The 27148-nt window shown below is 40.4% G+C and overlaps 1 protein-coding gene across 1 annotated transcript in view; it reads left to right on the plus strand.

Annotated features, from left to right (window-relative positions):
* The window catches only part of itfg1 (integrin alpha FG-GAP repeat containing 1), a 188121-nt gene that overhangs the window by 69740 nt on the left and 91233 nt on the right, over positions 1-27148 (plus strand). The window contains exons 7-9 of the mRNA XM_067997929.1: positions 5223-5281; positions 10716-10806; positions 21494-21588. Of these exons, the coding sequence (XP_067854030.1) occupies positions 5223-5281; positions 10716-10806; positions 21494-21588 (245 nt within the window). The remainder of the gene's footprint in view (positions 1-5222; positions 5282-10715; positions 10807-21493; positions 21589-27148) is intronic.

Below are 27148 nucleotides of genomic sequence, written 5' to 3' on the forward strand. Positions count from 1 at the left end.
CCCTCGTCACAGAGTCCACAGACCGAGGCTCAGCTTCCTGGACCTCTCTGAGCAGCAGTGCACACGGAGGCTCAGAGTCACTCGACATGTAGTCGTGGACATCTGCAGCTTCCTTGATGCCGAGCTGCTCCCGGCTGGCCCGAGCACCATCTTCTTACCTGTCGCTGTCAAAGCCACCACTGCCCTCAACAACTTCTCCTCCGCATCCTTCCAAGGTGCCACCGGGGACGTCGCCGACGTCTCTCAGTCGTCTGCACAAAAGAGCCCTGCAAATACACCTACACCTACACCCACCCTGCAGTGACACAATGGGTGGCATCAGTTGTGGGTCTTCATTGTGATCCTCAGGAAAGGGCATTATTGCACAAACCAGACAAGATTCGCAAAGACGTAACAGTAGTGGTGCCAATATAATATGTAATGTGAGTTGATCAGAAATTCAATATAAGTAACAACCATGACAAACCCTCAAACACCCTTGTGCATCCCCTTCATGCTCATGACACGTTTGCCTTACGCTGCCTACTGCACATATGTGATGTATGCCCTGTGGCTGCAGCACAGGTAGTGGCAGGTTGAGTGAGGCCGACTGTGAAAGAGATGCACGAGAGGGTGAGTATGAGATAGAGCCATGAGATTGTATGAGGATTGGGTTGAGTGGTAGTGGCGGGATGAGTAAGTGCAGGTAAGATGAGGATGAGGTTTGAGTGGGTGTGAGGGGTGATGTGACAGAGTAGTGTTGGCGATGCAGAAGGAGATTTGGGGTGGGGGTGGTGATGTGGCAGATGGAGTGTAGGGGAATGAGTAAGTGTACTCACTTTGGCTGACCTACTTAGGTCATTGCAGCGCCTCCTGCACTGTATGCAGGTGGGCGATATGTTGGTGGTGCAGTTGACCTCCTCTGCCACCTCGAGCCAGGCCTTCTTGGTGGCAGAGGCAGGCCGCTTCCTCCCGCCCGCCGGGGGGAAGAGCTCTGTCCCCCTCCTCCTCCTCACCCCATCCAATGATACCTGGAGTGAGGCATCATTAAACCTGGGAGCAGCCTTCCCCCTGGGCTGCTCCATGCTGTAATTTTTCCTATTTCTTGCAGCATCAGTCAGTCGAGGACTGCCCCTTTAAATAGAGCTCCTCCAGCTGACAGACCTTACTGCGCATGCGCAGTCTGCCCGCTGCGCAGCTCAGCAGCGGGGAACCCGGAACAAGAGGTAAGTGGATCCAATTAGCTTGCGATTGCGTGCGGGGCAGACTGATTTCACCGGGCGCGTTACCCATGCGCCCAATCGCCCCCCCCCCCCCCGCTGTGAACCCGCCGCCCTGGTAACATCGGGCCCCATGACTCTGGATTATTAGTCCAGGTCTCTGCATTACTAGTCCAGTAACCTAACCACTATCCTACTGTACCGAGACTGATGGGGGAACATAATGGTCCATAATTTGCTGTGGCAGGGCATCTAACGGTGTCTGTTTAGGTTTTTTAATTTTTGTGTGACAAGTTGCTGAAGGAGGGGAGGGGGATTGTGAAGGAAGATTTTACAGTCATATAATTTATATTTAACATGAAGACATTGTATAAAACCATTATCTAGATACGATGATCAAACGATCAAAATCAGTTCACAGAAAATGAAGTACGGCCTCAGTGATTCCTTTGGTTTGGGCAAGAAGGTAACATTTCCAAGAAAAAATTGTGATACTGAACAATGTTATGAATATATGTATATACTAACTTTCTTCCCAAACAATTGGCACACTCAGATATTCTTAGTTATATCCTTTGCTAAAGGAAAGACTTTCATCTGCTATCCCTGAGATGAATTTGAATGTACAAGTAGATTGATATTCCAAGATGAAGGGCAGGAAGTAAAAGGAACATTTTCATCAAGTATGCCATATAGTTCTGATGCTCACTGGAATTGACGACTTTCCAGCCCCGATAGGGTAATTTCTGTAATCGTTTGCATGAGTACTGTGAATGCACTCTTCATGTAAGCAATACAGCTCTTTAAATGAGAAAGTAGCAAATGAATATTGACTGCATTGCCTTTTAAATACATAAGATTTATGTTGCTTTGAAGTTAAAATAGGTGCCACAGCTCTTGCTTTCCAGAAGAAAACTTTCAAACTGGCTTTCTTGAAAAATAATCTGTTAATTGAACAAAAAAATTGAACAATGGATTGTCCATTGTACTGTTGTCAATTAAGAAGAATGCTTAATAAGATCATCAAAACATGCAAGGATATCAAAAGAATTTTCACTTTCCTAGTCAAAGAACCTGTGGCCCTCTTTGACTTAGAAAAGCTGAAAATGACCACAAGCCGATGACCTTCCTTCAGCCACATAATTTTTATTAATTTATTTGAAGTCCATTTTCTACTGGTTATTAAAACTGAAAAGTTATTTCATTGTAATGTGTATTTCATGCTGATGCTAATGTAACATACGATGCTACAATGACTGCCATGCAGTCTAAGAAGCAATGAATCCACATTGAAAGTTTTCTAGAAAGAAGGCATTGTTTGGGGAACTCTGAAAATTGATGCCCATGCAAGGGTTTCACAAAGCAGACAATAGCACTTTTTTTCCTAACTATATCTACAAAAAATTGGCAGTTAGTACACATTAAGTAATTCCTGAAATTTGGAAAAATGATACCTGCACACATTACATATGTTCTTTCCCACCATCTCACCTGTTAACATTTTTCACATTTCATCTTTGTTTGTATCTTAAATGCAGAAGGATCACAAATTGAAAATAAGTATGTTTCTTTTCTCTTCCTCCACCTCATTTCCATATCTTTCCTTCAACAGAGAAGGTGGGTAGATTACCCAACAATTTCTCCAGCACAATCACTGTGATTACGAGGTAGACATTGTTGTTGTCACCTCTTAATAAGCATGCCTATGAAGCTGTCTCAGCTGAGATTTAACAATGGCATTCCAAATTGGCAGTTTGAGTGCTGGACAGCCCTGGGATTTGGAACAAAACCATCTGGAAATTGTTGGGCAGAAGTTTCCTTGTTCTGCCAGTTATGTTGAACAGAACAAACTGAAACTGTCTGGTTATGAACCTAGTAATGTGGCAACCAGTTCGATGTGCTGTTCCCATTCACTCTTGCTACTAGAGTTTCTGAAAAGAGTGGAAACTTAAGCCAAGCATAACTTTTCTTGGTCAATTTGTGTGCATTTATCAAGACTAAGTTATATCCAGCTAATAAATTTGAACCTGCACAACTTGAACAATAAAGGGAGATAAATTTGACAGTAATCTTATCAAGCTCATAAATGTTGAGATCCAAAGTTCATCAGTTTATAATCATCACTTGAATCATTGAAATTCCTCCTTTGAATTTACGATCTTTGCATTTTTAAAAAATTTTTGTGCGTGTTTGGTTCTATTACTGACTTAGTGTGCACACCAACTCAACATGCTCTCTATACTTAAAGTGTGATGACATTTACACAAGAAGCTTAATGGTTGACCTATTATTGCTGCAGGTTTATTCTGATATCTTCAGTTAATTATAAAGGACTTAGCATTTCCCAGTACATTGAAGCGGTTTTTATTTACATCTGTGGCGACACCCAGTATCTGGCCGAAGCAAATTTTTAAGTAGTAAAATATTTAAGCCTTTGCGCTAATTAAAATTGTAGTCTTTTTATCAGCTGAGTATAAAATGGAACAAACTAAAAATTTTACACTTCTTAATTCCTTGTTCTGCCACTCAACATATTGAGCAGAACTAATTAGAGATGCAAAATGGCTACTGGCCTAATCTCTGGTTCCATAAATTATTTTCGGTCTGCCGTGTGAAGTGCCATATGACTGAAAAATTAATTACTATGTTACTACTGTTACTACTGGACAAATAATGTATCCTTTGAAAGTGCACTTCTGCTTTATTTTTGTATCTGTGGCTCTAAACTATGATGGAATTCAGTACTGCATATTTATCTTGATTGCAGATAAATCAAGATGAATTTATCTTGATTTACATAGTAGATCTTTTATTATTGTGTGATACGTTCTCTAACTTCTTTTGGGATAATTGTCCTGTCATGGAATTGTTGCAGTAGTTTAGAGTTCCTTTTATAGTAAGGAGAGATTTGCGTTTTTATACTTAACCCTCAAACTAATGAAGGCAGCAGAGAACAATCTGCAATGACACTTGCATTGTGGCCACTTTCATGATGCAGCTTGAAAAAAGTACATAAGAAAATAATCAATTTGAAAACCAAATGTTTATATACTCGCAGGAATGTTAGAATATAAGCATAATTTATTTGAATGCACATAGTTAACCTTTGCTGTAAGTGGAGGTTGATTCTACAGAAACATAACAGCCATTTTCAGATTCACTGCTTTGTATATGAACTATAACACTGGCATTCACATCAGCTGTGCAGCGTCTAGATAGGGATGGTGCAGACCGTTGATTTAGCAATTTTTCATATTACATTTCTTGAAATGCATATTTTTACCAAAAAGTACAACTGAAAGCAGCTCATTTATATCTTTATGATTATTTAATACAAACGATCATGAAATTATTTTTCTTCAATGTATTTTGTAGGTATCTTGGCTCTGTGGTCACAGTCTGACCGATGAGTCTGAAAGTCATGGGTTCAAGCCCCACTCCAGGACTTGAGACTATAATTAACTTGACACTTCAGTGCAGTACTGAGGGACTGCTACACTGCCAGAGGTTCTATCTTTCAAATGAGACATTAAACCAAGGCCCTGTCTGCACACTCAGGTAGACAAATAAGATCCCATGGCACTATTCAAAGAGCAGGGAAGTTTTCCCAGTGTACTGGCCAACATTTATCCCTCAACCAACAATGTAAAAACAGATTAACTGGTCGTCTTCTCATTGCTGTTTATGGGAGCTTGCTGTGCATGAATTGGCTACCATGTTTGCCAACAAAACAGGAGTGACCACACGTAAAAAGTAATTAATTGGCTGTAAAGTATTTGGGACATCCTAAGGACATGAAAGATGCTATACAAATGTGGCAATATGCATTTGGTGTGGTTTCCATTTGAATAATGTGGCTGCCATTTGAATAATTGGTAAGACTTGTAGTTTTAAGACACAGATACTGTAAAATCCAATATCTAATTTGTACTTGTGTTTAAGTATACATAGCTCATGTTTGAGCAGTTTGGTAAAAGACTTGAATTATTGTTTGTCTAATTATGTGTTTAAACTTTATTTCAGACTTATTTCTTACCACCGAGGATGCTGATGGAATTCACTTTGAGATATGGGAAAACAAGGTATTCTATAACAATTTCATCTTTCTTCGTAACAGAAGTGGTTGGACAATGGGAAAATGTGACGATGGATTAAGGTTGGACCTGAGGCACCTTGTTGGGCAAGATGGAGAGAGCTTTGCTGTGCTTCTAATTGTGCTGTATCTGCCCTGGGATGTTTGCTGACACTGGATCCCTGAAATGGAGAAGTGTTCTATCCCACAGCACCAACATTACTCACCTTAATGAGCACAAAATTAATTTTTAATTTTGTTTTCAAACCGGGCAGCACTGTAAGCCTCTGTGATATTAGGTCAACTACGATGTGTTAACCTTTTTGGATATGGTTTGTTGAAGTGGTTTGTAACATAGATGATGATCTTCAGAGTTTTGTCTTCCTTCCATTTGAATAATTGTGCCAAAATTTGAGTCGGATTGTCGAAATATATTTCATCGTGTTCATATTCAATGTTCTTTGCAAAATCCATTATGTCCTAATCAGACATACCTAAACCTTATTAGACTTCCTTCTAAATCAGAGATGATAAAAAGCGTGTTATCGGCTTAGAAACTTTTTATTGAAATATATTCAGAGAACACCATAAAACTGATATCAATGAAAATAAAATTCAAGCTAATTTCTTGATAAGGAAAGGCAGGCAGTGTGGATATTGACTTATACCATTCCCACCTGTAATAAAAGTGCAATTACAATTATTAAGCATAAACAAATATATTTTTCCCAATTATACCCCTGACTCCTGAAGAGAATTTGGGGAAATGAGCCTATTCCTCTCTGCATTATATTTTGAAACTGCCTTAAAGCTTACTATTATTAAACCATTAAAGTGACTTATCAATTTGCCTCTATGTTGTCACTATGCAATAGATCCTGATGTCTTAATTGATTTAGTAACTGTTACCAGCACTAATAGATTCATTGTAATATCATTCATCATGATAAACTATGTAATATTCAACCAAGGTTATATAGATCATGTCACTAAAATATGGTCAACTGAAGAGAATTTTATACATGCCATATTTGGAGCAGAGTAAATTAAATACTGTAACAATTTGTCTGCTATAAATTTGAGTCCCACTGAGCAATGTAGGTTCATTGTCCTTCTGTCATGTTGTTCCATGTGTCATTTTACAAGTGGTTTTATGTCCCAGCAATAACAGTACTGACAATCGTGTATATAACTTCTGTCAGGTTATATTAAACTGGCATAGAGGAATAATAAGGAGAGGACATATGGACTAAATGGTAAAACTTTAAAATGAGCAGAGAGACTCAAATGCACAAATCTTCAAAAGTGAGAGAACAAATTGATAAAACTGTTAAACAAAGCATTTGAGGTCCTTGGTTTCATAAATAGAGATAAAGAAAGAGCTGATGCTAAACCTAGGCAAATTATTAGTTGGGTCACAGTTGCAATATTGTGTCTAGTTTTGGGCGCCTTACTTCATGAAGAATGTCAAGGCCATGCAGAGGGTGCAGAAGAGATTCCCTGATTTGATATGATGGTTGAGAGGCTTCAATTATGATGAAAGACTACAGAAACTGGATTTTTCATTAGAACAAAGAAAGATAAGAGAAGACTTGATAGAGGTGTTTGAAATAATGAAGGGTTTTGTTAATGTAAATTGAAAAAACCTATTTCCACTAGTCGGTGAGTCAGTACCCAAGGGAAATAAATTTAAGAAAAAAAGGGAGAGATTAGAAGAGATATTTTAACAAAAATGCTTGTTAGAACATGGATTGCCCTACCAAAAACAGTGGAGGAAGCAGAATTCATAATAGCTTTCAAAATTTAAGTGGATAAATATTTGACTTTTTCAATAGGATCTGGAGAAAGGGCAGGGGAATAAGACTAAGCTTATTAGTTCTTTCAGAGAGCCAACATAGGTGTGATGTGTTGTAAAATTATATGATTTTGTTGCAAGCTTTTATAGCTTCAATCTTGTAAGTTATGCTCAAAGTTCTAGAGTTTACCCACTTGCTGTAGTTGAACTATTCTGGTATGATTTATTTACATGGGTAAGATGGGTATAGAGGGATATGGGCCAAGTGCAGGCAATTGGAACTAGCTTAGTGGTATAAACTGGCCGACATGGACATGTTGGGCCGAAGGGCCTGTTTCCATGTTGTAAACTTCTATGATTCCATGATTCTATTTGTTGAGGATGAATGTGCATAGAAACATGTTGGATTACTTACCTTCAGAATGGTCTTCCTCATTCTTTGATCATCCCCCATATCCAAAACTGTCTCAGTTCTACCTCTTTTGCTTCTCTAATGTGGAACAATTTGTGCTTTATCTTTTTGGTGTGCATGTGCTTGCCATTTCAAATTAACTCATCATATTAAATGGCATTACGATCGCCAGGTCCCCCACCATCAACCTCCTGGGGGTCACCATTGATCAGAAACTGAACTGGACCAGCCACATAAATCCCATGGCTACTAGAGCAGGTCAGAGACTGGGTATTCTGTGGCGAGTGGCCCACCTCCTAACTCCCCAAACCCTCCCTACCACCTACAAGGCACAAGTCAGGAGTGTGATGGAATATTCTTCACTTGCCTGGATGGGTGCAGCTCCAACAATTCTCAAGAAACTCAACACTATACAAGATAAAGCAGTCTGCTTGATCTGCACCCTATTCACTAGCTTAAACATCCACTCCCTCCACCATTGGTGTACCATGCCTGCAATGTGTACTATCAACAGGATGCACTGCTGCAACTTGCCAAGGCTGCTTCAGCAGCACCTCCCGAACCTGAGACATCCGCCACCTAGAAGGACAAAGGACAAAGGGCAACAGGTGCATGGAAACATCATCACCTCCAAGTTCCTCTTCAAGTCACACACCAATCTGACTTGGACATATATCGCTGTTCCTTCATTGTTGCTGGGTCAAAATCCTGGAACTCCCTACCTAACATCATTGTGGGAGCGCCTTCACCACATGAACTGCAGCGGTTCAAGAAGAAGGCCCACCACCACCACCTTCTCAGGGCAACTAGGGATAGGCAATAAATGCCGGCCTTGCCGGTGACGCCCACATCCTGAGAGTGAGTTTTTAAAAATTTCTTTTGCTGTCTCCAAAAAATACTGAGGTGTAAATTCAGAATGAAGTCTTTATGCATTTAGTCTGGGAGATAGTATAAGGCTCTCCTGGTTATTATAAGGCTTAAAAATCTTAATAGAACAGTGTCTCATGATTTCCTTTGCATGAACCCTATTAATTTGCAAGTCAAGAGTGAGCAATATTCAAAGATACAACTTGCATGTTTATAGGGGTTGATCACATATTCAGGACATGCCAAAGCACTTTACAACCAATGGATTACTTTTTTGAAGAGCAGTCACTGTTACGATGTAGGCAGATGCAGCAGCCAGTTTTTGCGCTGCAAGGTCCCGCAAACAGCAGATAATGATGACTCGATAACCTGTTTTTAGTGGTGTTGGTTGAAGGGAAGAATGTTAGCCAGGATACAGGGGAGTTCCCTGCACTTCTTTGATTAGTGCTGTAGGATCTTTTTCATCTTCCTGAATAGGAAAACTGAACCTTGGTTTAACATGTCATTCAAAAGTTGGCACTTCTCTCAAGGTAGCATTCCTTTCGTACTGCACTGAAGTATCAGGCTAGGTTATGTGCTCAAGTCCCTAGTGGTACTTGAAACCACAGGCTCATGACTCTGTTGAATGTCTTACCAAGTGAGCCAAGCTGACCAGAATGAAGATTATAACAAAGGGTGGTATTACAACATGTTTTAAAATTATATGTACTAGATTAATATACAAAACATTCAGAAATCTGTATCATTTGTTGATTTAGGTAAAATAATCTTTTATTTAAAAATAAATGATAAAGCAGTACACTAACAGTACAGAAACAGTGGATGCATTGGTTGTGATCTTCCAAAATTCCCTAGATTTTGGAACGGTCCCATTGGATTGGAAGGTAGTAAATGTAACACCGCTATTCAAGAAAGAAGGGAGAGATAAAACAGGGAACCACAGGCCAGTCAGCCTGACATCCGTAGTCAGGGAAATGCTGGAATCTATTATTAAGGACGTGGTAACGGGGCACTTAGAAAATCGGGCAGAGCCAACATGGTTTTATGAAAGGGAAATTGTGTTTGACAAACCTATTCGTTTTTTGAGGATGTAACTTGCAGGGTGGATAAAGGGGAACCTCTGGATGTAGTATATTTGGATTTTCAAAAGGCATTCGATAAGGTGCCACAAAAAAGTTGTTACACAAGATAAAGGCTCATGGGGTTAACAGACAGAAAACAGCAAGTAAGAATAAACAGGTCATTTTCAGGTTGGCAGGCTGTAACAAGTGTGGTGCCGCAAGGATCCGTGCTTGGGCCTCAGCTATTTACAATCTATATTAATGACTTAGATGAAGGGACCGAGTGTAATGTATCCAAGTTTGCTGATGATACAAAGCTAGGTGGGAAAGTAAGCTGTGAGGAGGACACAAAGAGTCTGCAAAGGGATATAGAAAGGTTAAGTGAGTGGGCAAGAAGGTGGCAGATGGAGTATAATCTGGAGAGATGTAAGGTTATTCACTTTGGTAGGAAAAATAGAAAAACAGAATTTTTTTATATGGTGAGAAACTATTAAATATTGGTGTTCAGAGGGATTTGGGTGTCCTTGTGCAGGAAACACAGAAGGTTAATGTGCAGGTACAGCAAGCAATTAGGAAGGCAAATAGTATGTTGGCCTTTATTGCAAGGAGGTTGGAGTAGAAGAGTAAGGAAGTCTTGCTGCAATTGGACAGGGATTTGGTAAGACCACACCTTGAGTATTGTGTAGAGTTTTGGTCTCCTGACCTAAGGAAGGATATATTTGCCTTCGAGGCGGTGCAACGAAGGTTATCTAAATTTGATTCTTAGGATGAGAGGGTTGACCTATGAGGAGAGATTAAGTAGAATGGACCTATACTCTCTGGAATTTAGAAGAATGAGAGGTGATCTCATTGAAACATACAAGGTTCTGACAGAGCTTTACAGGGTAGATGCTGAGAGGCTGTTTCTCTTGGCTATAGAGTCTAGAACTGGGGGGCATTGTCTCTGGATAAGGGGTCGGCCATTTAGGACTGAGTTGAGGAGAAATGTCTTCACTCAGATGGTTGTGAATCTTTGGAATTCTCTACCCCAGAGGGCTGTGGATGCTCAGTCATTGAGTATATTCAAGACTGAGATCAATAGATTTTTGGACTCTAAGGGAATCAAGGGATATGGGGATAGGGAGGGAAAGTGGATTTGAGGTCGAAGATCAGTCACGATCTTACTGAATGGCGGAGCAGGCTCGAGGGGCTGTATGGCCTACTCCTCCTATTTCTTATGTTCCTAGAAACCACTGCTACAACTGTACAAATCTGCACCATGGAGAATTGGTTTTTGTAATCATTTTTTTAATAATCTTATTCCTAACAGGATGGAAATTTCTCAAAAGCCCCTGCCCCATTTGACCTGAAAAAGCCTCCAAATGCCAAGATAATTGGACAGTCCGCTTTCGCTGATTTTGGTAAGATTTGCTAGTACCTTTCCTGCTCTTTGAATCCTAAGTGCAGAAAAATGGGAGCAAGTTTGATATTCAGATAAGAACAGATAAGTCTTTTTCTAATTTTGTTGTAACAGCAAATAATTGGAATGAACTGAGCTTTTTCTAACTACCCTTTGCATCCAACATGCCCTTCTAAACTACACAAGACTCTTGTCTGCTTTTTACTCGTAAAATTAATCTTGTCTTTTTATTTTGGTAGGTTATATAGTGTACATTCTAATTCAACCAGCTATTTTGACATTTTATACTTGTAAGTTAAGTGGCACTCATTACCTCTTCATGTGTTCTATGTCCCTTGAACTTCCTCATTACTACCCAGCAGTTCTAGAATCTACTAACTATATCTTGATGTGCTTTTCTGTTATGGTGGATAGTTGTGTTCTTGTCTATCACATTTTCCTCAGCAGGTAGCTTACAGCAAGAGTTATGCTGATTATTATGCTGGGTCACATGCTGGTTTACTCTCAAACTTTAATGATTTCATAACCATCCCTATCAAAAACCTTCAGCATAGATGTAATCCAATTATCTCTCAACCAACTTGGAATTAAAAAGGTATTATCTGGAAATTAAAAATATAATTTTCAGTCACCTGTGAAATTGGCATTGGAGATGCAACATGTGGAAAGCACTACAGTGATATTACTTTTTTATTGTATTATATGGAAAGCATGGTTGCCTGCAAAGCAATTTTATTTCAAAATAGGATATAATGTGAGGACCAGTAAATGACAGATGTAACAAAAAGATATTTTTGAAGCAACTGAGAAAAAAACAATCAGGTAGGTTTACTATTTGAATATTAGCTCCCATGGGGACAATTTTCAACGTCCGTTTGCCCATTTTGCACTGGAAAAATAGGTGCAAGGCCTCTGTATTTTGGGTGGGAATCTAACTCACCTGATGTATGTCGGAAGTGTGCCCAACGCCATTTTGAGTCGGGAGCATTTCAGTTGTCCAGGGCGCCTGCCTGAAACCAGTGGATGCCTCATACATATATGCAAATGAGGGTCCTGCGGCTTTTTTGGGTCCCCACTGCCATTTTCAACGTCCTCAGCACTGGATTCGCCCATTCTAAAACCTGCCCACATTCCTGCGTAGGAACAGTCAGGAGGGGTGCTATACCAAGCAACTCTCGGATACAAGTAGTTAAGTACCTAGCAAGTTGCTTTAAACTGCTAGTGAGCTTTTGTTCCCATTTCTGATGTGTTGGCTGCTGTAGCCGACTACAAAATTTGTGACAACTGACTTTTTGGAGTTGGGAGAGAATATCTAGCCAGGGGCTTCGGCACAAGTTTCATTGCACAAATTATGGATGCACTTTTTACCAAAGCAAATAGTTCATCTGCTTCCCTATGGAGCCAGGAAAGCAGGAAGATAAGGTTCTGGGCTTCACTAGGATCGTAGGCTGTACCCAGGTGCAAGCATAATTGACTGCATCCACATGGCCTTGTGTGCTCCACATCAAGTGTATACACTCGCTGAATTTGCAGCTGGTTTGCAACGACAGACAATGCATCGTTCAGGTCTGTGCCCAGTTTCATGACAGTTGCTTTCATCATTCACCAGTCATCAATCCCACCTTTCTTACACCCAGACCATCGAGTGACAGGCTGGCTGTTTGGCGACAAGGGATATCCTCTGAACTTGTGGCTCGTGACACCTGTCAGGAACCCGCCTGCAGATATAGAGGACCGATGCAATCGGAGATCACAGCCACCACTCTACCATAAGTTAAATGATCAGTGTATTCCTTGGAAACCAATGTTGGAACAGTCTTTTAACCTGACCAGCTGTCCATTGTTTCTTAGTTAATTTATTCAAAAGAACCTTCTACCACAGTGCTCATCTGTCAGTGACTTACAAATCACATCACAGTAGCCAGCTGATTTTGGGCTGCAATATTTCATGCTATCCCACTCTTGTGGCCATTTCTGATTGCTGGTAATATGTAGCCTGTAAGTACAGTGACTGTGTTACTTGATACATGGAAAAGAGCACTGTGCACAGATGACAAGAGACTAAACTAAACTTGCAGGCAATGCTCACCCAAAAAGTCTCACCCAGAGAATTATGTTTGGAAGGGTGTGCAAAGTTTCTGCAATCCAAGGTTCAGATTTTGTCACGATTATGGAATTGCATCTCTGTTACCCTGCTGCTGAGCATCAAGCTGCCAGTGAAGAGGTGTGGCTGTAGATATTTATTTTATGGTTTTACTGAGATAGAGATTCTGCAAGAAACTGTCTTGTACTCTTAAACACAAAAAGGAGCACAGATATAACATTAAGTAGATGTATGTTTTGTTTTGTTGCTAGCATGAGAGCTTTCTGCTTCTGTACTTGCTTATTTAAGCATGACATCTTTTCGTGCTAATTATTGGTCCCACTGAGCCAATCTCTGTTCCTATGCAGTGCTTGTCCTCAAGGCATTATTTTCATTTAATTAGCAAAACTAATTTCCTGGGAACAGGCTTGACACCAGAACTGGTTACTCAATTGTTTACCCATAATTCTGAGATACAAAATAGCTTGGCAACCCTAGTGACCTGAATGAGCAAGCATACAAGATCACTTGAAAAATGAACAGGAATTGCTTCACAAAAAAGAATTAGTTCCCTTGTAATAAAAGCATCAGTTGTTGTATAACTGATTATCCAGAACAATGTAAGCCATCATCTTCAGAAGATCTTAGTTTATAACCATTCCAGTTTGAAAATATTGTCATGGTGATGAGGATATTCTGTATATGCCTTCAATAATGACCATAAAAACATTCAGTTCAATTCAAATAAGTTAATTTTGATGAGGTTTAATTCTAATTTAATTCAGTTCAGCTTGAGTGCATAATATTGCCTCAAGGCCAACTCAATTTAGTAAAAATAGCCTTTTCATTTACAGGTAAGTAAAGCAATTTCAAATATTTCTACTTTGTAACATATTTTGAAATAGATGTCGGTGAATAGTTTTTGCTTGTGCATACCAAAACTGAACAAATATATTCTCTTGTTTTTAAATAAAGAAAAATGAAAATTTTACGTGTGCCAAAACCAGGAACATTGATGCAGAATAAGTCTACATCAAGCCTGAGTAGCTTTTACAAGTTTGACAATATACATTTTCTGTCAGATTAAGTGTGCCAGAGTTTTTGTCTAAGTTTTGAATGAATATATTAGGAACATTACATCAGTGCACGAAAATATTAACTTTGACAGATGCAGAACAATCTTGACGTGCTGTGTACTTCTTAGCTGGAACATGAACTGACTAACAGAGTCCAATTTGTCCAAACAACAGTTAAACTCTGAATGACCCAAGGCTCTTTATATTCTTAACAATTGGATGTTGTGGCCTTAAAAGGACACAAATCCACCTCACCAGCATAGTCATACATTTTGTATATCATCGTATAGCACTTCCCTCCTTATAAAAGTAACATTTGACTTCTGTGAGCAATGCCACGGGGTGGGGGATGTATATATTTCAAAAAGTTTTGAGAGGATCCATCACTTCAAACATCACATTTTGTAGAAAACACCAACAAAACACAACTGAATGTATGTAAAAAGAGAAAGAAAGCCAGTAATTTCCTGCTGTTTTTTCTGACCTTGAGATAATTTGGACTCTCAAGAAGAGGAACCAAGCAGCTGCTAATCCATAGAAACTTTCAACATTATCAGTAATGAGACACTAATTGAACTCAGAAGTTTTAAATAAAAACTGAAAATGCTGGTAAGGCAACATCTGTGAAGAAAGAAACAGTGTTAATGTTTCAGGTCGAAGACCTTTCATCAGAACGGAAGATGTTAAAGAGTTAAAGTTTTTAAGCAAGTACAGAGCCTGGGAAAGGGGGGGAGGGTGGGGATGAAAGAACAAAAGGGAAGGTCTGTGATAGGATAGAGGACAAGAGTGATTAAATGACAAAAGGAATAATGGTGCAAGGCAAGGAGGCCGATAATGGGACAGGTTAAGAAACAAAAGATGGGTCTGGAGTAGCTGTGAATGGCAACAGCAGAACCATTACCAGCACGCCGTCCGAAAAAAATGGGAGCAGTGGTTATAGTCTTAAGTTGTTGAAATTATGGTTGAGTCCGGAGGGTTGTAAAGTGCTTAAACGAAAATTGAGATGCTGTTCCTTGAGCTTCCGTTGAGCTTCATTGGAACAGTGTAAGAGGCTGAGGTCAGAGTGGAAGTGGGACAGGGAATTAAAATGGCAAGCGACTGGCAGGTCAGGGTCACGCTTGCGGACAGAGCAGAGGGTTCAGCAAAGCGATCACCCAATCTGCGTTTGGTCTCCTCAATGTAGAGGAGACTGCATTGTGAGCAGCGAATACAGTGTACTAAATTGATAAGTTTTCCTTGGACCACTTCCAAGGAAGCACCTGAGAAGTGGCCTCAAATGAATGTACCAAGTTAGCAGCTGTACATTACAAATATGCTCCAGATCCCAAAGCAGTGCCACAGGAATCCAGTTAGTTGTAAAATAATAATGAACAAATTTACATAATCACTGCAATTTTTTTCATTTTCAGTTTTTTTGCAAAAATGTAATTTTGTTCAATATTTTAAAATGTTAATCCAATAATGCTGCATCAATAGTTAATGGCACGACAGAGCCCTCATGAAATCTTGTCAAGAGCACTTACAATACAAATACACTAGAACTGTGGAAAGGAATATTGTGGCAGAGAACTATAGTGTGGCAAAACTGATTCGGTCTTCAAAAGAATGAGACCAGGAGAAGCCAGGAAATTGTAGGCCAATTAGTCTTCCTTCAGTTGTTGTTAAACTGCCAGAACGTATAATATGGATGTAATTGCTAAGCACTTAGCCAAAATATAACTTAATCAGCGCCAGTCAGTACAGATTGCCGAAAGGTAGGTCATGCTTGACCATGAATTCTTTGAAGAACTAACAAAGGCTTCATAAAGGAAATACAGTGACTATGGTTTACATGGATTTTCAAAAAGAATTTGATTAGGCACCTGTTACAATAGATATTGTACGCAGAACTCATGTTCCTCACATTCTGGAGCACACCTTCACTGTCCAAAATCTAGTTAAATGATGGATTGGTTATAACCACAGATCCCTTGTTGCATGTACTGGATACTATGATCTTGCACCTGCTGACACATGAATACACCTGTCTTTTCCAGAAGGCACATTGAAAAGCACTCTAGTGAACCAAGACCAATTATGAACCAACAAATGTTTTTATTTTACATGAAATATATGAATGAACAGAATATATTCATGTAGTGAAATACATCTATTTCCTCCCACACCTTGTAATATAAAACATAGCAAAATATGCAACTCTGCCCCTGTTGTGAGCTACCTCACTTATAAGTTTTTTTCCAAAAGATATACTTTATTCATAAAATTTGCAGCAATACATACAATACAGTTGTCATATCACATTCCAAATGTACACAAGACAGATTATACAATTTGCAGGTTACATCAAGTACAGTTCAATGAACACATTGTACATAATTACAGTTCATGACACTGTTGGATGCCTCATTGCATTACAATCAATACAAATTATTGATTTCAGGTACGTTACCGATTCATTACAGGTATATTATAGATTCATTCCAGGTACATATAAGTTAGCATCCCTGAACTGACCGGCATTAACCTCTTACATACATGTTTATGCCTCAGCCTCTTGCCAGTCCTGTCCACCAGTACCACTCCTGTGTCATGTCCTGTTGAATAATACCATTTATCTTGCATTGCCACTGTTTATTGTCCTTTCCTAATCTTATGACATTGCATTGTTTGCATCTCTTCAGCCCAGTTCCCCAATCTGTCCAGGCCCTTCTGTATTTGATCAACTTGTTTCCTGTTTGCAGTCCCTCCAAATTTGGTGGTATATGCAAACTTGGACTGTTTTGTTTTTATACCCACTTCCAAGACATTCATATGAAGCAGAACAGCCAATTGGTTGTCTCATTCTGTGCTGAACCACCCTTTACTTCCTCCGATTCAACCAATTCATTTCAGAAGCGCTCAACCAATCTAGCCTTCCAATATTGTGGATCAATCACCGATGTGGTACTTTATTAAAAGCTCTGCTGAAATTCACATTAAAACACATGCACTGACTTGCCTCCAGCCATAAGATTTAATATCTCCTGAACGAATTCCAAGAGATTCATCAGGCATCATCTCTCTCCTATACAGAATCATTAATTTTGTCAAACATAACTTAGCTTTAACAAATTTATGCTGATAGTCCTTGATTATCCTATGCATTCTAAATGTTCACTAATTTGATCTTGAATTATGAATTCTAAGAATTTGTCCACAGGTTTATCCTCTCCTTTCTGGAACAGAGTTGTTACATTGGCTACTCTCCTGTCCCTTGGCACAATTTGCATATTCTCTCCTGCACGAAGGCAGATTGAAAAAATGTATTTATTGTTTGCCTAAAAGATCTGGACTTGAGAATTGAGGGAACATGATCGGAATTAGCTGAGCACACCAAATTAGAGTGGCAAATTTTGAGGAGAATTGTGAAAACTGCTAAAGGACACAGACTAACAAAGTGGTTAGATAGGTGGTAGATGTAGTTCAAGAATGTGAAAGAATACATTTGTAGTAGAAGAATGTGAAGTAGTACGTATGTAGTAGAAGAATGCAAAGTGGTACATTTTGGAAATAAGAGTAGGGAAAGGAAATATATTTTAAATGGTTATATTCTAAATGAAGTAGAGGAGCAAAGGAACCTTGGGGTTCAGATACGCAGGTCGCCAAAGATGTCAATACAAGTAGATAAGATCATAAAAAAAATATCTAAACCTAGAGGGATAGAAAACAAGGAAATGAACTTGTACAAGACCTTAGTTAGATCACAGTTGGAATATTTTGTACAGTTTTGGGCACCCCATCATAGGACTGAGAGTCTGTTTCCACTGGTCAGCAAAATGCTAACATAAGGGTAAAAATTTGAGATGATCACAAAGAATTTATCGAAGTGTTAGAAAATTTCTTTTACACAGTGGATGGTTTGAATGTGGAATCCTTTGCCGCAAACCATTATTGAAGTTTCTCTCCTCAAACCCTTTCCGAGCTCATCTTATCATGAGATCCACCTCCTGTTCCCTTGACCACTTTCCCATTAAAGTGCTAACTGCCCACTTTCCCTTCCTGCCACCCCCACCATGCTAGCTGACATTGCAAATAGTACCATCTCCTCAGGCAGTGTTCCCCTCCCTTTCAAAACCGCTGTCATCACCTCCCTTCTCAAAAAACCCACCCTCGACCCCTCTGACTTTGCAAACTACTGCCCCATCTCCAAACTCCCTTTCCTCTCCACACTCCTTGAATGTGTTGTCACCTCCGAAATCCATGGCGATCTTTCCTGTAACTCCAAGTTTGAATTTCCCCAATCAGTATTCTGCCCCTGCCACAGCACTGAAGACAGCACTAATCAATGTCAGAAATGACATCCTCTGTGACCATGATCTACTGTCCCTCCTCGTCCTATTCAACCTCTCTGCAACCTTTGGTACGGTCATCCATACCATCCTGCTGCAATGCCTTTCTTCAACTCTCCAGGTCAGTGGTACAGCCCTCATTTGACTCTACTCTTATCTATACAATCATAGCCAAAGCTTCTTCAGCAATAGCTTCTCTTCCCTGTCCTCCACTGTTATCTCTGGAGTCCCCCGAATATCTATTCTTGGCCCCCTCCTCGTCCTCATCTCAATGCTGTCCCTTGATGACATCCTACGCAGACATGGTCAGCTTCCACGCGTACGTTGACGACACCCAACTCTACCTCTTCGCCACCTCTCTCTACCCGTCCACTGCCTCTGTGTTGTCAATTGTAAACAATTTTACAACACCAAGTTATAGTCCAGCAATTTTATTTTAAATTCACAAGCTTTCGGAGACTTCCTCCTTCCTCAGGTAAATGCGTAGGCTTCAAGGAGCTCCTGAAACATTTACCTGAGGAAGGAGGAAGTCTCCGAAAGCTTGTGAATTTAAAATAAAATTGCTGGACTATAACTTGGTGTTGTAAAATTGTTTACAATCGTCAACCCCAGTCCATCACCGGCATCTCCACATCTGTGTTGTCAGACGTCAGTGCAGTTTACTCCATTTAAACATTGGAAAGACCGAAGCCACCGTCTTGAGCACCCACCACAAACTTCATACCCTTGCCACATATTCCATCCCCCTCCCTGGTCACTGTGTCAGGTTAAACAAGACTGCGCAACCTTTGCATACTTTTTGACCCCAAACTGAGCTTCCAACCCCATATCCTCTCCAGCCCAGAGACTGACTACTTCCATCTCCGTCACATCACCTGCCTGTGCCCCAATTTCAGACCATCTGCCGCTGAAACCCTCGTCCTTGCTTTTGTCACCTCCAGACTAAATATTCCAATGTTCTCCTGGCGGGTCTCCCATTCTCCATGCTCTGCAAACTTGAGCTCATCCAGAACTCTGCTGCCCATATTCTCTCCTGCAACAAGTCCTGCTCACCTGTGCTGACTCAGACTTTCAGCAGGCATTTAATAAGGTTTTGCACAAGAGATTATCAAAAATGAAACCGTACTGAATTGGAGGTAACCTTGTGAAATGTGTTGGTAATTGGGTGGGAGGTAGGAGACAGAGAGTAGGGACAAAGGGAACATTCTCTGATTGGTGGGATGTGATAAATGGTATTCCCAAACTTTTCACTTTTTATAAAGCTTGGGAATACCACTTATCACATACTGCCAAACAGAAAATGTTCCCTTTGTCCCTACTCTCTGTATGTATGTATATTTTTATATATAGACTTGGATGTAGAAATAGAGTTGTATATCCAAGCTTGCAGTTGATATGTATTTAAGAGGCATAGTAAGTTGTGTAGATGGGAGCAGGAAGTTAAAAAGGGACATGGACAAATTGAGTGAGTGGGTAAAACTATGGCAGATAGAGTACAACGTGGGTGAAGTCACCCACTTTGGCTCTGAGAAAGATAAATCAAAATATTTTCTTAGTAAGAGTCTAGGAGCTGTGGAGGAGCAAAGTGATTTAGATGTCCATGTACACAAATCACTAAAAGCTGGCGCATAGGTACAAAACGTAATCAGAAAGGTTAATGGAATGTTAGCCTTTATCTCATGGGGGTCGGAATACAAAAATGAGCAAGTGATGCTTCAGTTGCACAGAGTCTTGGTTAGACCCCATCTGGAGTACTCTGTTCAGTTTTGGTCACAACACCCCAGGAAAGATATATTGGCCTTGGATGGGGTGCTGTGAAAATTCACCAGAATGATACTGGGACTTGAGAGTTAAATTATGAGGCTAAGTTGCTTAAACTTGGTTTGTATTCTCTTGAATTAAGAATATTGAGGGGTGATCTAATCGAGGTGTTTAAAATCATAAAGGGATTTGATAGGCCAGTAAGGAGTCAAATCTGGAAGCATCTTTTCATGTAAAAGGTAATGGAAATCTGAAACATTCTTCCCCAAAAGGCTGTGGATGCTGGGTCAATTGAAATTTTCAAGACAGATCATTAGATTTTTGTTAGGTAAAGGTATCAAGGATATGGAGAAAGGGCAGGTAAATGGAGTTGAGTACAGATCAGCCACGATCTAATAGAATGGCACAACAGGCTGGAGGAGGTTAACGGCCTTTTCCTGTTCCTACGTTCCGCTTTTCATCCCATCATTGACAAATATGCTGTCAGCCATTTAGGCCCTACACTCTGAAATTCTATCCCTAAACTTCTCTACCTCTCCTCCTTTGAGCCTCCTGAAAACCCACCTCTGTTGGTCACGCCTCCTAATATCTTCGTCTCAGCATCCATTTTTGTCTGCTTATCCTTCTGTGGCGCGCATTGGGACGTTTTTCTACATTAAAGGCTCTATATAAATGGTGGTAGTAGAAGTAGTAGTGACAGTAGTCGTCATCGTCATAACAGACCAGAACATATTTTAGGTCGCTGCATATTTTAGGACATCGTTTTTCACATCGTTCACCTGACGAAGGAGGAAGCCTCCGAAAGCTTGTGAATTTAAAATAAAATTGCTGGACTATAACTTGGTGTTGTAAAATTGTTTACAATTATTTTAGGACTAACATACGAACAATGACGGACAGGAAAAAACCCACTGGTCCATCCAGCCTGTCCCACACAACTGCGATGCCCTGTGCGTCACAATATATACACGCTCCACCCGAAAGCCATGTAATCTTCTGGGAGAGGCAAAAAGACATATAAAAACCCAGACAAATTAAAGAAGAGGGAATCTGGAAAATTCCTCTCCGATCCCCTTAGGCGATCAAAATTAATCCAGGAGACCACTCTGGTTCTAGTTAATGTTATACAGTACCTGCCTTTTGTACGAGATGATCTCCACCCCAGCCAGAAACAGGTCCCGCTCTCGCTTGACGGATTCAGTGAATCAGCATTCACTGCATGAGCCAGCAGCCTGTTCCACAGGTTTACTATTCTCTTCTAACATCTAGTTCTGGCCTTACATAACTTGAGATTAACATTAAGCCTTTATTATGCTGTATCATTATGGCTACATTTTCTCTTTTTTTAGATTGCTCAAATCTGTGAAATTTGTTTTCATAGTCATTAAGTTTAAGCTCCATTCTGTGCACTTCAATAAGTTGATGTTTTTTCCCCCTCAGATGGGGATGGGCAGCAGGAACACTTACTACCTGTCTGTGTAGATGAAATCTGCCATGAAAGTGTCATTTATCGGAACCTGCCAGGATCTGAACAGGTATGTCATAACACCATGCATTTATGACTCATATTTTAAAGCTGCAGTGCTATGTTATTGCCTCACAATAACATTTTCCTCTTAGGTAGATAGGAGTTTGATAACCTCTGAAATAAAATGTTTGAGGCTTGTAATTTTCTTTCATTCTCCGCTGATCTTGTCTTTTTGTCCTGGATTCCTTGCTAAGATATACCCATAGGAAAAAGTACAGATCCTTGCCTCAGTAGACAAATTGAGCGATATTTTTAGCTCTAGTCTACAAAAGAGGAAGATTGTAATTAAAGGGAAACTATCAGGCATTGTAGCTTCAATAATGTAATACTTAGAAGAATTCTGAAAGTAGGCTATGTGTACTCTGTAGCTTTTAAAATGACCAACAAGAGCAGAGGGGTCCAATTTAGGGGGCTAACTTCACGCTCCCAATCAGCATCAAAAACACGCCTGATACCATATTGGTTCGGGCACTGCAGAGGCGTCCCTTGGATCTGCTAATAAAGGGCCTAACGCCTGCTTTAAGACCCATTCCATAAATTTGTTTTCCCTGAGTGGAGCAGGTGTCGAGCCTGCTCTGCTCAGGGTTACTTGGTCTTCATGCAGCCTTACCAGAAGTTCTTAAAGGGACTGCTGGAGGCCGCCACCAAAAAGGTAAGTTTGGAAAAAAATACTTAGCCTAATGTGGAGCTGGAAGAAGCAGAAGTGCTCTTCCCTTACCACTACTGCTAAGGCCTCTTTTCCCCGCCCTCGGCCCCAACAAACTATCTTCAAGCCACTACCTGACATCACAGTGACCTGACATTCATCCGCTCTTCACCGGCGAACTGTCTGGGGACACGCAGAAAATGAGGCCAAGGCACAATATCGATTGTTCCCACTTGTTCTGGCGCAGGGAACGATCCTAGTTCATGCAGCGACGACGCAAATAAATTTCTACCCCCTCATTCTTGTATTGCACCACAATTCCTTTTCTCCAGTTATTCAGAGCAGTACTGTTCAATTTCATTCTTGTATAGTTGCTGTTCAGTTTGCTTATCACCTTTTTGAAAAATTTTGATAGTTTTTAGCAAACTTTTGAACTGTTACATGATATCAATTATTGTTTTTTTTTGCATTCAATGCTGTGGTCAACTCCCTTCAGATCGTGTGCTTATTTCATTTGGCTTTGACGATCCGGATTCTTTCCCCTCAGTCTGGTTCAGTAATAACTGAAGTCGAATACATTTTAAAGTTCAACACAACTTTAATAGCAGGGTTCTTAGTCTGCAGCATTGATTTGGACTCCTGATAGAGTCCCTCTATGCTGGCAGAGCAAGAACAAAAACATACAGAAATCCACACGTTTTTATACAAATCAATAGGGTTGGAACATACTTAACGAGGGTCAACACCAATCATAAGCCGGGCACAGGTTGCCATGCGAGGTTACATTATTTCCGGCCAATCATAAATCGTCCATGTGCTGATCATGCTGCTGTTAGACATCAAAGGGGATACTTCCTCACCTTCCAACTTGGAATGTTCTTCCCTGTCCCATCTGTTCCTTATCTCCCAACCTGGAATGTCTTTCAACTTTGGCTAAGCTCATTACCTATATTGATCTTCCATAAACATGGAGACATTCAGACCAGTCCTTGAATCACATCAAAGACTCTACATTGCTAAGACCATGCAAACCTGCTGACTACGCAAACATATGGCCCAGCAGGAGGCCAGGCCACCTGTACCAATCTCAGTTACTAACTAATTAACCCTTTCTATCCATTTTGCATTCTGCTTCTTTGCCACGTAGGCATCTTAATATTTTACCGAAAACTGACCACGTAGGGATTCTCAGCTTGTGCTCAGCATTGGTGTAAACCACTGGATTTGAGATGTCCACATCTTGTTATAGATCCTCTTTGGTGATAGATGCCTATGATAAGTGTCAGTATGCCTTCCTAACATTGCATAACTTTTCTGATGTGTACAAATAAAATTTCCACATACAATGGCCAGGTCTCCTCGTCAACTAGAAAAAAAAATCTATCCACTTGAGAGGTCGTGGGTGAAACCATGTCATTTCTACTTCAGGCATGACACAGTGCCTTCAAATTACCATTGTCTATTCTCTTGTCATCATTACCAATTGTGTTGCACCTGCTGTATTATAAGGGGACATTGCAAAACTAGTCTATTAACCTGGACTTCTTTGTCCAAATGGTTTGTGATCATCTCTAGTAGCTTCCCCTCATTTACAGCCTTGCAGAGTGCAGAATTTGTTTTAGTTTTCAGAAGACAGTGAAGCAAAAAAGGTTGCACAGTAAGAATAGCTTAAACAAAGAAGTCATTTAAAGATTCTGAAGAATTTATCAAAGTTTTGTTTCTTCATTCTCAAGTTGCAAGAAGCAAATATTACCAGTTTACAGTACTGCTCTTTTGCCTCATCCTGGCTCCCAAGGAGGCATCTGAGGTGATCTTATAAAGTTGTATAATATTGTTAATGGTATAGAAAACGTTAACCTGGAATATTACTTCATCTTAAGTTGCAGAAGTAGAACTAGTAAAAGATAATTTTATTACTGATTATCCGGAAATTTTTCTTCACAGTGATAAATTTCCAGATAGATAGTGGAGGCAAAAACCCTGGAATCATTTAAAAACAATTGGATGCTGCAATGGACAAACATTAGGATCTCCCCAGAGGAATGAATTTTAAAGCTGAATGGCCGCCTTCAACTGAAATTATTCTGTAATTAACTAGGCTTATTTACAGAAATTAAACAAGAAGGACATATACAAAATAGTGCATTGACAATAGTGAAAGACCTGACCTTTCAAAAATCCAATCTGCTAAACAGCAGTGAGTGTTCAGAGTCTCTACCAACAATCTGTAGCATGCTCCACCGCCCACCTTTGGTCAGTTTTCAATCAGTGTCTGTCTATGTCTCTCTCTTTTTCCCTCCCTCTCTCCTTACCCCTCTGTTTTCCTCTGCCCTTTCTCCTCTCCCCTTCTTTCTCTTCCCCTTTTTTTTTCCATCTCTCTCCCTCTCTTTCTCCTCCCTCCCTACTAGCACTCTCACTACTTAGTCAGAAGGTCATGGGTTCAAGACTTGAGCACATAATCTAGGCTGACACTTCAGTGCAGTACTGAGGGAGTGCTGGAGGTGTTATCTTTTGGATGAAATTTTAAACCAAGGTTCTGTCTGCCCTTACAGATGTATGTAAAAGATCCCATGGCACTATTCAAAGAATTGCTACAGAGTTCTCTGCAATGTCTGCAACATTTATCCTTCAACCAACATCGATAAAGCTGGTTTTCTCTTGCTCCTCCCTCAGTCTGCCCCCTCCTTACTCTGCTCCCTTTGTCTCTTTAAGGAACATTAGAAACAGGCATAGGCCATTCAGCCCCTTGAATCTGCTCCACCATACAATTAGATTAAGGCTGATCTGCACCTCAACTTCATTTACCTGCCTTTGTTCCATATCCCTTGATACCCTTACCTAACAAAAATCTATCTAGCTCAGTCTTGAAAGCTCCAATTGACCCAGCATCCATAGATTTTGGAAGAAAATAATCTCAGATTCCAATTGAAAGATTCTGCCCTCTGGTTCTGGATTCCCCCACCAGTGGAAATCATTTCTCTGAATCGACCTATTCGAATCTTTTTATCATTTTAAGCAGCTCAATTAGGTTACCCTTTTACCTTCTTCACTCAAGGGAATATAAGCCAAGTTTATGCACCCTGTCCTCAATTTAACCCTTGAAGTCCCAGTATCATTCTGATGAATCTATATTGTACCGCCTCCAAGGCCAATTTCTCCTTCCTGAGGTGTGCTGCCCAAAATTGAACGCAGTACTCCAGATTTGGTCTGACCAATACTCTCAACAACTGAAGTGGAGATGCTGGTGATGGACTGGGGTTGACAAATGCAAGGAATCTTACAACACCAGGTTATAGTCCAACTGTTTGACTATAACCTGGTGTTGTAAGATTCCTTGCACTCTACAATTGAAGCATAATTTCCTCCTTTTTGCATTCCAGCTCCTTTGAGTCAAAAGCCAACCTGAGAATCTTAACTTGGAAGCGTTTGGTGGATCAGGAGCTAATGTAGGTCAGGATTTGGTGCAGGACATATGGGCAGCAGAGTTTTGAATGAACTGAAGTTTATAAGAGGGTGGAGGATTGGAGGTCGGCCAAGAGAACATTGAATAGTCGAGTCTGAAAGTGACATCGGCATGGATGAGTACTGTTTGTCATCATCCTCTATAGTGAAAATGGATACAAAGTATTCATTTAAATAGTCTGCCATCTCCTTATTGTCCATTGTAGTTTCACCTGCATTTGTCTTTAACGGTCCCACATTCCTCCTTACACCTCTGAAATGCCTTGGGGAGTTTTTCACCATTAAAATCACTATATAAATTCAAGTTGTTCATTTCAGTCTCCCTCCCTCCCACTTCAACTCAATCTCTCTCCCTCCCCTTTTACTTCAGTCTCATTCTCCTGCCTTCAACTCAGTCTCTCTCTCTCTCCCCAGTTCAGTTTCTCTCTTTCTTCTTCACCAGCTTCCCTCTTCCATCATTTTTGTATCTCTGCACATTCTTTTAAGTCTCTCTCTGCCTTCACCAATGTCTCGCCCCCTCTATTATTTTACTACTCTTTTACTTTCTTAAGTTTGTGTTTTTACCTTCTTTTCTCTGCTTTTGTAACTTTGGGCAGTGGGAATCAAGAGCATCAGATCTCAGGTCAGTGGCCGGGACAGGGACTTGAGCAGAGGGTAGAAGCAGCAGAATTAGAATTCAGGTGGTTAAGCAGGTTAGTAGTGGCACTGCGTCTAGGGCATAGTGGAAAAAAATACAGGTGGCACTGTCTTATGCAGGGTCCAACAGCATCTTGTTTGCCTGCCAGCTGTGGAGGACAAGGTTTCTGGCAACCTCAGGCTCAGCCCTTGTGAGTGTGGTCAGTCAGTTATGCCAAACTGGGCTTTTGTTCCACTTCCACCCCAGCACAGAGCCACAGATAGGCAAGCTAAGTGCAATTCATGAAAAGCACTTACCTCTTTTTTTTTAAAAACGGCAGATTTGCTGTGGATTTGTGGGAATTCAAAAAAAAATCATCTCAAGCATCACTATGAACTTTGGTAGCACTGCTGTCTTTCAGTTGAGACCTGTCTCAGGGTCCATAGTACTGTACATGCCAACTGAAGGGGGAGAACAGCTGTTAGCCGAACCTGCATGTCAATCCAGTGCACTCTTGCTGAGAAAAGCCTTAGCGCTGCTTGAGATTTGTTTTTAAAATTTCCACAAACCCATTGCAGATTAACAGTTTCTACTGGTGGGTGGGACCAAAAGCTAGAGCTCCCAGGATGGATAAGATCACATCATGAGTGGATTTGGCTTGGAGGTTGGTCATCAGCGATTTAAGGGGTATTTCCTTTTTTCCTTTCCATAATATATTACTTAACATTTTTCTACATTGAACTGATCTGCCACCAATCTGTCCATCCTAGCAATCTATCTAATGTGTAGCTGTTCCACAATAATTGATACAATTTGCCATATCTCTTTCCTTTCCCCCCCTCA

This window comes from Heptranchias perlo, chromosome 16 (genome assembly GCF_035084215.1).
Source record: "Heptranchias perlo isolate sHepPer1 chromosome 16, sHepPer1.hap1, whole genome shotgun sequence".
Taxonomy (NCBI): domain Eukaryota; kingdom Metazoa; phylum Chordata; class Chondrichthyes; order Hexanchiformes; family Hexanchidae; genus Heptranchias; species Heptranchias perlo.